The following is a 12,281-nucleotide window of genomic DNA, read 5'->3' as shown; positions in this document are numbered from 1 at the left end:
CTCCAGCCTAAAGAAATGCTTCAGCTTGCTTTAATGGACGATTCAAAGAGGGAAAGTTGAACACAATGTGATTTTTGCTTACCTGTTATATGTATGTGTAGTTATGTTTTTGCCTTTGTTCAAGTTTTTCCTTTTATTTTAGCCTTGAGCATTATCTGTATGGTCTTGAGTGTGTCCTTTGCACATACACCTCAGTATAAAAGTTGACTGTTTTCAACATATATTTAGACTTTGAAGCTCAGACTTTTTTTGTGCACAATAAACCCATCTCTTTGACCCTGGCTCTTATTCTCCTGATTCTTCAGTCAACTTGCTTCTGGTGAAACCACACTATTTGTGATCGACCAGAAAGAGTGCTGCTACAGTATTTTCTCCTAAATACCTTTTTAAAAAAGCCAGTGACCCTTTGTGGGTGTAGCAGAAAATTCTGAGCTTAACAAAAGTCCAAACAGACAATCTCATAACATCTACTCTCACTTTTTCCCTCAGCAATGACTCAGGAACCTCAGAGGACACACATTATACTGTATTAAAATCAGAGCTGACAGCTCTCCATGAGGCCCAGAGTGCTCTAATAGCAATGTCAAGAAATTAAACATGACTGTCAATTAACAGCTTATTTATTTTCATTAGCACCATTAGAGACAGTGCAGGTCACCACATACCAACAGAATAAAAAAAAAACAAGAACAGCGTGAATACTGGGAGAAACTAAAGTTATGAACAACTCTTCTCAAATCCTCGAAGGTTGTAGCAAATGGAAATAACAGATCATGCACTCAAGATCAAGACATTCCTTGGGGTTCTGTACTACCCCCAAAATGGTTCTGTATAAAACCCTTGAAGAAACCCTCAAGCAGAGTCTTACATGGTTCTTTATGGTTGCAAGAATGCATCAGGTGAAATCAATGTTGTTACTATCTGAAATTGTATCTATATGTAGATAATGCTGTATGATTTCATATTTTAGAAAAGATAAAAAAGTTTATCAATTTGGTGAAATAATTCAAACTGAAATGAGAGAAATGCTTAAATAAGAGGTAGGAGTGTTGTTGTATTTACTCATAATGCAATGCAGTGATAAAGAAGACACACAGCACCTAAAGAAATGTTTCAGCTTCTTTAATGGACGATTAAAGTCCATTAAACGATAAAGTCATCCAAAGTGGGAAAGTGTGGGATTTATTGTTGTTTCTGTGATGGAAGATACATAATTTGATCATTTAAGATCAACACAATGTGATTTTTGCTTACCCTTTATGTTGTTAGAATTTGCTCTCTTTTCTTGTCTACAGTTGTATATAATAGTATTAACCCCTAAATGATTCTCAAAAGAACCATCTAACTTGGACTCAAACACCCTCATAGGGTTCTTTTCAATGAAACCTTCAAAATAGTTCTATATTTAGAATCATTTGGGGTTCCAGATATGAAGCAAGTTCTATATATAAGAGTGCAGAAATCAGTACTGCTGCAAGCATCAGCACAGTGAATTCTTCAGAGAAGCTTATTTTTAAGCTAATTGGAGAGTCGTAGACTCTGCCACCATTAGAGGACAAAGAACAAAAGCTAAATATCAAAGCCCTGAATGTGAATGCAAAACTACAGACTTGATTACAGTCCAGAAAGTCTAAATACCCCCAGTGGAGAGGGCATTGATAGCAAAAATTACAGCAGGACAAAACACAGTGAGACAGAATAAAATGACAGACTGTATTAGCATAAATGTAAATCAGAACACAGCATAAAAGCCTAAAGATACGAATGGCTTTTAAAAAATGTAATAAAAAACATCTGAGTATATGTATTAACACCCTCTGTGCAGAGTTTAGATTATTTCTCAACAGGCTGCTCACATTGTGCGCTTCTGAAACATAAATCTAGTGGAATTGAAAGCCACCATCTTAACTGCTTTTATGTGGGGGGTGGGGGTGGGATGGGGATTGGTTGCACTGGGGGGTAAATGGAGTCCGATAATGTGCAGTAGATACTGCTGATCGGACAGTGGGTTCACCTTTCGCTTGCCCATATAGGTCATGGACACTCTCCTTCATGCTGGGAGGACACACTCAGAGCGATATTGCCTGAAGTGTAGATTAAGGCGGCAAGTACAGTATGCTAAATGTTACATTACATATACACTACTCACAAAAAGTTAAGGATATTTGGCTTTTGGGTGAAATTTATGGAAAATGTAAAAAGTTCACGCTACAGTGATATTATATCATGAAAGTAGGGCATTTAAGTAGAAGCATGCAATGGTGATTTCCTCATCTCAAACAATTTATTGAAACAAAAGCCAACAACAGTGGTGGGTATACCACAACAAAAAATGTCAATGTCTCAATAATTTGTCATGTGCCCTTGACCATCAATTACAGCTTGACAACGACGTCTCATGCTGTTCACGAGTCGACTTATTGTCTGCTGAGGCATGGCATTCCACTCTTCTTGAAGGGCGTGCCTCAGGTCACTGAGGTTCTGGGGTGCAGGGTTAGAAGCCTCTACACGGTGACTTGGCTGATCCCATAGGTTTTCTATGGGATTTAGGTCTGGAGAAAGTGCAGACCACTCCATTTGAGGTACCCCAGCCTCCAGCAGCTGTTCCCTAATGATGCAACCTTGATGAGCTGGAGCATTGTCGTCCATGAAGATGAAATTAGGCCTGTGTTGTTCATGCAGGGGCACAATGACTGGATTAATGATGTTATTCAGGTAGTACTGGCTTGTCACAAGATGTAGGGCAGTTCTGTATTGAGTAGACGTACCTGCCCAGACTGTAACACCACCACAACAGTGGCTGATGCATAGCGCTCTCCTTGACATATCCAACATCGTTGGCGGCCATCATTTCTGCTCAACGTGAATCGACTTTCATCAGAGAACAGCACTGAGGCCCACTGGTCCCTCGTCCAGCGTAAATGCTCCCTCGCCCGATGCCTGTGCCTGGTGGTGTGGTCAGGTACCCTTGCAGGTCGTCTAGCACGCAGACCACGCTGATGTAAATGGTTTCGAATGGTCTGACGTAACACTTCGGTGCCTCTCACCTCCATTAAATGTGCCTGGAGTTGAGTAGCATTCATCATCCGGTTCCGCAGGGCACTGTTTACAATGAAACGCTCATCAACATGGGATGTGGCCAAAGGACGTCCACTTCTATGCCTTTCTGTGACTCTTCCAGTCTCTCTGTATCTCTGTCGCAACCTGCTGATGACACTCTGTGACACTCTAAGCTCAGTTGCCACTTCCCTCTAGAACATCGTGTTTGAAGCCTCGCAATGGTGAGGTACTGCTGATCTGGTGTGGTCTTGGTCTCACGATGTCAAAATGTGAACAGCATGATGAAGAGGACTGTTTAAATACCAATTCTAATTGAACCAGAAAATTTATTGGTCGATTCATGGATCAAACACCAGCTGTGAATTGAGAAGGTCAAATTAAGTTCACCTGTAAAGGTTATAGTGCATTTTAGGTGCATCCTGAAATTTCACCCGAAAGCCGAATATCCTCAACTTTTTGTGAGTAGTGTATAATTTGCCGTATCATTTATGCAAGTATATTGATTTTATCAAATACATGAAACTGCCTGACTGAGTGACATTTGCTAGCTAGCAGACATTGGCTAATCCATGTAAATAATAATCACCTAATAACATACCAATGCAAAACATCAGCCAACATTTACATACAACAAAACCACAATCCCTGTTAGAACAGTTTACAACACAACAAAACATGACTTTGCTACTGAAATGTGAAGAGCTTCAGGTGTGTGGTAGAAAGTGTGTGTGTGTGTGTGTGTGTGTGTGTGTGTGTGTTCATAGAGCGCGTTTGGCAGCCTACCACTAGAGGGCCTTTTTCACATGCGTTACAATGTCCACACATAGACACAGCCATTGACATAAGCAGCTCAGAAAAAGTTCTCTCTTCCTGCCACACTGTTCTGGTAATTTGCATTTTCTTATGAACACTTAGTCATGCAGCGGAGCACATTCAGCTCCAGACTGATCCAGCCATGTGTAGCAAAGATCCTTCTTAGCCACTGCTATCTATCTCTAACCCAGCAATCTATCTCTTTTTGCAATTAATATATGCAAACTCCTTTCAGCTAATGATTATGTTACTGGAGAAGATTGCACAAGTGGCATTTTGTAACTACTGACATCATTCATAACAGTCCTGGGATTTCAAATTAATTTTCAATTAATTTTGGAATCTTCTTCTAACATTATTACCAAATTTCAAACAGGCTTTCTAGTGAAAAAGGACAATAAATCTTAATGTTGTAAATGTATACAAATGCTGAAAACAATTAGTAGAAAAATAATGGGTTTTTTTGCATATATGTGTATATGCATGTAGAGTATGTATATATGCATAAATTACTTTTTTCCTGTTTTTTTATGTTGAAATTATGTGAAATAAGCATTATTGATATAAGATAGAGTGTGGCTTTATGCTATTAGAGTAAAATAATCAAGACTTATATACTCATAGTGAAATATTACTTATATTACTAAAATGGAAATAAAAGTTAAATTGCTGAAATGGAAATACAAATATTTGACATTTTAAAAAACAATTAAGCCTTGCCAAATGTGTTATTTTTTTCTATACTACTTAATAATTGCTAAACTGCAAGCAAGACCCATATGTTACTGAATTTTAAATTCAATCCAAATGTTGGAATAAATCTGTAGAATAGACTTGAAGTGAGAATGTATAGTTTGTGCTTGCATTTGTGCACATCATTCCTGCTACTAATCTACAGGTCAGCATATGGATAAAATAGAGCAAGCTGACACTACAAAGACCTCCATTTCTCAAACCATTAAAAGTGTTTGAAGTGGGCAGCAACCCTCTGACCTTATTAAAAGTTACTCACTGCTGATAAGGCACAATATATTTTGTGATTGCATGTATGCTGCTGAAAATCAGTATTTGCTCCATGTTTAAAGATTTTAGATTGCAAACAATGCAGGAAGCAGTCTGGGTGCTTGTGTCATATGGTACCTCTGAGAAAAGATGTCTCTGTATGGGCTGCCGTGCTGCATGGCAATGCCATAGCCTCTGTCTGGTGCATTGTTGCTCACAGTGTAGAAGGAGCAGTCCTCATCGTTAATGGCCACATACTCCAACACAGCTGCATCCCACACAAATGCAAAGCGACCGTACTTTACCTGAGAGGAAAATAAAAGAGAAGGGGGTAGACAACGCAATCAAATGAGAAACTTTCAAAATAATAATTATTATTCTCAAAGACAAGCTGTCTGGTAAATATGCATGGAGTTAGACAAATTATAAAACCAAATAGGAAGGCTGAAAGACTCATTTCTAATAATGCAAACAGGTGTTGACTGTATTGGTAAGAATAGTGAGAGGGAAAACGGAGTTGCTGAAAAGGAAAACATCTGCTTTCAATGGGAACACAATGGGGTCCTTTATCTCCTTTAACTGAATGACTTATAATAAGCTTATTAATACAAACTGGAAAAACAAGACTAAAAATGGACCCATTTTATCAGCTAAGGAAAATGAACTTTACTAGGATTAAAAAAAAAACAATATAACAATATGGTTATATCAATAATCACCTGTTAAACTCGTTGCTGATTTCATTCTGTTTCTTAGGCTATTAAATAACATCCGATCCCAAATCAAACTAAATATTTGTATTAAAAATACACCTTTTTCCTTATTTTTTTTATTGTGCTATAGAATGAAGAGCTGCTTAATAACCGAGAAGCTTAAAGAGTTAAAGCACAAAAAGAAAAGAACATTTTCTAAAAATCCAAACCATGAGACTTCAGTCTGGTTTCATCAGCGCCTTTGCCCCGCATGCATCCTGTACTGATTGCATGCCGGTAGACAGAATGACAGGCATTAGTTTGCGGTATGTAAGGTACTGCCTTAAGCCATTCATGTAAAAGAAGTCCTCTCCCCTCAAAGGGAACATTTCAAGGTTAGACTTTATGCAAAAATCAATGGGCCCTGACACTATGGCTTCTTTTACAGCGTATCAGGGTCTCAGGTGAAGTTATTTTGAATGCTTCATGATCTGGGATTTTTGAAATGGTCTGATATTAATATAAGATTAATGATTATTGCTTTATTTAAGTAAAAATTTAAGCAGAAAGAAAAAAAAGCCCTCATTTCATTTCCAAGGCATGTATCCGACATTGAAACATTTTCATGGTCCACTCATAAAAGCTGCACATGTCTGCAATCAAGCTGCTTTAGGAAATCAGAGAGAGAGAGAGATAAAGAAAGAGAGAGAGAAATTTCCAGAGAAACTGCTAAGTATAAACAACTATAAATGGCCAATGCATAAATGTGTAAGCATAAATATCTTACTTACTGCACACCATATGACTAGCTCAAACATGTGGCTACAGGTCATTATGTACTACTCTGTCAATTTGTTGATATGAAAATGCGATTTAAAAGCTTCTCCATCCGAATTCCCAGAGGATTTACATTCATTCAAGTTTTCTCATGACAGAAGGAGCTGCAACACCTCTGCAACCACAGCAGTCACAACATCAGCAGTTTAGGAATTCAAATTAGGTCTACATCCACATTTGCCGTCTTATCTCTTTTCGTCTTCGCTGTAATTTCCACGGATGAGTGCATTAGCTCTAGCTATATAGCTATATATATACACAACCTCTAACCACCAAGACACTGTCTCCATTTTTTTTTTTCAACTGGGGGTCTACGGACCACAAGAGAATGATTAGAGAGGGTTCATGGCATTGTTTGAAATATAAAAAGTGGTATTTTTATTAAATAGTTCAAAATATAATGAAGAGGCCCAAAAATTTGTGAACATTTTACTGGTCCCCCAGTATGCAAAAATGTTTCTGATAGACTAAAAATCTGAGGGCTAAATTGTCATGGCTAGATAACGGGGACAGAGTATCTTCAAAGCAGCAGGTCTTAGTCTCGGTTCCCACCAAAAGTGGTCCAAAGACCAGCAAAAGGATCTCGGGAGCTCAAGGCTCATAGTTGTGTGTGAAGAGTGAGGGCACCAGACCAGTCAGAGTGCCCATTCTAACCTCTGTTTACCAGTGAAAGCACATACAATGGGCATGTGAGCATCAGAACTGAACCATGGAACAATGGAGGAAGGTGGCCTGGTCTGATAAATCAGATTTACATTCTTTTTTGGGTCCTGGCATTCATGTGGATGTTGCTTTCACCTATCTAAACATAGCTGCAGATCAAGTACTTCCCATCATGACAATGGTATATTCTAAAGGCAGTGGCCTTTTTCAGCTGGAAAATGGTTCAGGAATGGTTTGAAGAACATGACAAATGTGTTGCGGGATGTGCTGGAAAACCTGGTCTGTCCTATAACTTTCTCTTCTGCTAACATCTTGGTGCCAGATACAACAGCACACCTTCAGAGGTCTTGTGATGTTCATGCTTTAACAAGTCATACATAGCTGTTTTGGCAGCACAAGGGGGAGAAATGCAATATTAGGTGATGATTTTAATGTTATTAAAACTGATTGGTGTACATTATATTATATGAATACTATAAAGGGAGGTGTGGGTCAGGGCTCCTTGAGGATCAGGTAGAATATGCTAGAGGTCCACAGATACAAAAAGGTTAAGGGCAACTGTGCAATTCTAAGAGTGATATCATATGAGATGAACCCTTTTAACAACTAGATATACTTTATTTACCAGTGTTTAGCTCTAACAAGCAGATTGTAGGCATGCTTCCTTCCCTGCTCTCTAAGTGACTGTGTAAGAACATTAAATTGAAGACCAGAGGCCGAATGGAGTGCATCCAAGCATACCAGGGGCAGTTTCCATTGATTTCATTTCAATTGACCTCAGGAGGCCAGGGTGGAAAAAAATTCAGGTAGCACAAAAAGCACGGCTGCATTAGAGTGAGCCTGGGCCACAGAAAGGAAACGTAACCAGAGTACCATGACACAGAGCAAAAAACCTTGAGGTCTGGTTAAAAGAAAAAGAAAGAAGAAGGAGAGAGTGGGGTTGCTAGTTCTTGAGTCAGAGCACATTAAGAAGAGGATGATGAAGCAGCTCTCGGATTGACAGTGGTGCAGCCTGCAGTCATGGCAATCAGGGAGGTTTGATTCTAATTGTGCCAAGGTAATTTGAAGCAATTTTCCCATGAACAAACGATGCTGTGCACATCCTAATCACATCAGTATTTTCCAGGGGAACACACACACACACACACACACACACACTCTTGTGAGATTCATCAGTACTACAGTACAGCTGTTTAACACATGCACAAACATGCAATCCCATACACATTGCAGGCAACACTTACATTTTTTACATCATTTTTGTAACCTGTGGCAAAATATTCAAAGACATTTCTTATCTAATGATCAGTGTGAGCCTGGAAAAATTACTCAGTTACTACCTGAACATAAAATTATGTGAAGTCTAATCTTTTGAGACTAGCAACCTCCCATACGGCAACATAATGGACATAATGGATCTTTTTATTTTATTTTATTTTATTTTATTTTATTTTATTTTATTTTATTTTATTTTATTTTATTTTATTTTATTTTTTTATGTTGAACCATCAGTGAAATGGCTTTGCAAAAATAAAAAAAAACATCAGGCACTATTTAAAGCAGAAAAAGGTCAAAATCAAATGTCAACAGGCCATATTCACAGTATGAGTAATGCATGTGATCTGTTCAAAACAAAATAAAGCATATTCAGGTATTCAGGCCTCAGATGGAACTACAGACTTACGCTCCGCTTGGACAGATGCACAGGAATTGCAGAAGTGTTTAATTTATGCAAATTTCTTACCACAAAATTAAGCCCATTCTTAATCGTACAATGCCTGCCCTAATGAAGAGTATTATTAAGTCCAGTGTCACAGTCTGACAGTTCAGATTCACTCAATAAATTGTGAAATATTAAAATACACAGATATGGCATTATGAAAGAATAAACCATATGAATCGTCCCTGTAGAGACCACTGTTTAATGATTTTGTATGCGAGGAAGAGATTAGAGGAGAAACATCATAATCAGAGAAGTTAATTCTAATCCGTGAACTTCACATGGGTAATTTTAGTAATTCTGAGTGGGTCAACCAGAAAATCAAGTTAAGTACCTGAGTAAGCCGACTCTACATACAAAGAACCTGTTAATTATAGAACAGAAAAAAAGAAACCTGGCAACATTGAAGGCATGAACTATGAGAAATTAATTCCAATAATATGAAAGGGCTTTGAAAAAATAAAAAATAAATAAACTTTTCAACTTGGGTCTCTGAATACAGCTCAGTGTTATCATGAGTGAAAATCAATTATTAGTAAAAGTAAAGTACTTTAAAGTACTTTTAAATCAGAAAGCAGTCTCTTCTGCACCGCAGCCATGGCAAAGGTCTGTGACACAGACCTTTTTTGACATAACTGCCACTAGTTTAATTCTCATTAATGCCTCTGCATTCATCTTATTGAAGAGTTAAAGATTATTATTACTCACTTTTCCTGTTCTTCTCCCTCCTTTTATTGTTGAGAAAATAAAATAAAACAACAAAAAAACTATACTTATGTGTAGACATTCAATTATTCAATATTCAACATTCAAACTGTTCTTGTCTCATGTGTTTTGATGTATTTAGATTTAGTAGAAATGTTACTAAAGTAAACTTAGTTAATTACTAATGTAATCTTATGATACTGGTGAATGAAAAAGCAGAGCTTCAAAAAAAATATTGTAGTGAGTAAAAATATAATTACAACAAAGTAATTGCACTTCATTATGCACCACCCCCTACGAAAGGTTTAATAATAACCTCTGCTTTCCTTTGTTTGAATACAGTGACATTTGTGTTTACACCATCCCTCATCAGGTGCACTCCTAAAAGGTCATCAGCAAACATAAATTAGCTTCAGTGTCACCATATTAGCTGAAGACAAGAGCACATTAGTTAATAACGAAGGGCATATCTTCAGGAGACCATCCAGCTACCCTGTGAGGCAGCCAGCTCTTGTTGCTTTCATGCTGGGTCTTCAAGCCTTAAAGGTCTGATGTTAACACTCCTAGTCCATCTCGTCCTGCTTTCACTAATCAGATATTTCAAAAGTCGAACTGCTGTTTTTGGTGTGCAGATTTAGTATGTAAATGGCACGAATGGAAAGATGATGAGTGGAACCAATTTTACATCATTTGTGGTATTCTAAAAAAGTCTGTCTAAACCTTAGTTATATAAACCGTATAAAAGTAGGTCTCATGCACACCAATATTCTATTCATGCATAATGAAGTATACAGTATTAAACACCAAAGTAGATTGCATAACTACGTGGGAGTTGATAAATGAAAATTTAAGTATTACCAAAAAGAAAGAGAGGACATTAAATGACCTCAAAATTGTATATGTAGATGTCTTTCAAGCAAGACTAAGAATACTATGAGTGGGGTGACACTGGTAATTAATAATGACAAGCTCCAGTGACCAAAGACACCACAGTCCCAGCCACTTGGTTTCTATGTGTTCATGAGAACTGCTACTGGAAGCAAATGTCCAAATTGAAAAAATGCTACACCTAAACTGTAGATATTGTCACTTTTGGAATATGTATTTCAGGACTGTAGGTACAGGTTTCAATTCCAATTATGCAGGAGCTTTCCCTGATTCCAGCTGTTTAATTAATTAATCTGGCCCTTTCTGGCTTAGATTAGATAGCCCTGATGTTTAGTACATATCTTAAACACATATCCTGTAGTTTCACTGTTACAAGGTCCTTATCATAAGAATTATAAGATGGATTTAATGCCATTGATGAATGGAACTGAATTGCTTTATAATTGTCTGACTCATGTTGACTTCTGTAGAGGATGCAAGGTGGTTAGGGTTGCCAGATTTGCACAACAAACCAGCCCACTGGGATTTATAAAATAGCCCTGAATCTGGCTCAAAGGTCAGTTATCCAGCCCTTTATGATCTGAGATTCAACTGCACAATCATGCCTATTGCTGCCAAATACATTTACAAACATTTACAATTACAAGATTTAAAATTACAAACATACAATTTGTGTACATGTAGCCTTTGTCGAAGTTTTCTTTGTTTTTTCCAGTTCAAGTCAAATAGCTTTGACTGTCATTTTGAACATATATAGCGCCGACCAGTGTACATTCTCATTGTACATTTACTTTCTTTTCACCCTACAAAAACACTACAAGCTACTTTTAATTGCCCCTAGGGGATCCAAGGTGTATTCGGACAAGGATAGAAAGATGAATTAATGAATGTTTAAAACCTCCAAACATGCAGCAAAGTCCCTCTGACAAGCCCATCACCCTCCCAATGTCCTTTGATACAGTTTCTCTTTCTTATTAATCAAAGCCAGAAAAATGAGTTTATTCTTTAAACTAGAAAAGAGTCAAAGACTTTAATTGGGTGTGTTTGGATGTGGATGGTTGAACAGCTATGCTTTTATAAGGAAAAAGCCTCACACACAAATGACTGGTTCTCAAAACAGACTCTCTGTGGAATCAACACGCTAAGAGAAGCAGAAGTGTGAAGACTTCCTCTCCTGCACTGCTCCTCCTCCTCCCTAAGTGGCCTTGAGCTGTCATTAGTGCTTTATGTCTTCTAGAAAACTAAAGAAAGGCAATTAACAGTTTATCATAAAACATATGCAGATTGGCAAACATCTCCTCAAAGACACAAGCTGGTAGGGGAGAGGGGAATAATTAAGGACAGATGTTTCATAAACAGTCCAGGACCGTTCACTGTGCTAGAACCAAAACACTGTTACTGATATAAGACAACATAAATTGCTTTAAAAATGACATGAGTCCTGATTATGCAAAATATAAATTCAAAACTTTTTTTGTCTTAAAGTGCAACTGTGAGACTTTCAGGCATCATATTCACAGCATGTCCTTCATAAATGAATAGTTCATTTGCTTAGCTAAAAGCAAACAATTTTCTTAAAAGCTTATGTTTAGAAAGGTTTTGAATGGATGAAAACTGCTTTCGAAGTCTCTTTAGAGTCATAAGACATTCATATTTCCCATTTGTTTCTCTTGTGATGTGAAGATGTTCCTTATATTAGTAACACTGAAAGAAAAACACAAAAACAATTCTTCTGCCATGTTTTGATAAACCTGTCAACGATCTTACTGACAGTTAGGGATAAGAACACAGTTCTGTAATTGGTAGTGAAAGCTCTACAACAGTATGCAACAGGTCTGGCAAAGTGCAAGAAAAAGAAATTCCCCTCTTGTATTGAGGTGAAACTGACTATGGCAGCTGTA

The 12,281-nt window shown here is 37.5% G+C and overlaps 1 protein-coding gene across 4 annotated transcripts in view; it reads right to left on the bottom strand.

Annotated features, from left to right (window-relative positions):
• The window catches only part of grid2 (glutamate receptor, ionotropic, delta 2), a 426,076-nt gene that overhangs the window by 20,027 nt on the left and 393,768 nt on the right, over positions 1-12,281 (bottom strand). For all 4 annotated transcript variants that reach the window (XR_009204631.1, XR_009204632.1, XM_058390630.1 and 1 more), the window contains exon 14: positions 5,014-5,180. Coding sequence is in view for 2 of the 4 variants with exons in the window: in XM_058390630.1 (XP_058246613.1) it covers positions 5,014-5,180 (167 nt within the window). In the remaining 2 variants the exon portion in view is untranslated. The remainder of the gene's footprint in view (positions 1-5,013; positions 5,181-12,281) is intronic.

This window comes from Hemibagrus wyckioides, linkage group LG05 (genome assembly GCF_019097595.1).
Source record: "Hemibagrus wyckioides isolate EC202008001 linkage group LG05, SWU_Hwy_1.0, whole genome shotgun sequence".
Classification (NCBI taxonomy): Eukaryota; Metazoa; Chordata; class Actinopteri; order Siluriformes; family Bagridae; genus Hemibagrus; species Hemibagrus wyckioides.
The sequence above is the reverse complement of the archived record's forward strand: the minus strand, read 5'-3'. Positions and strand labels throughout refer to the sequence as shown.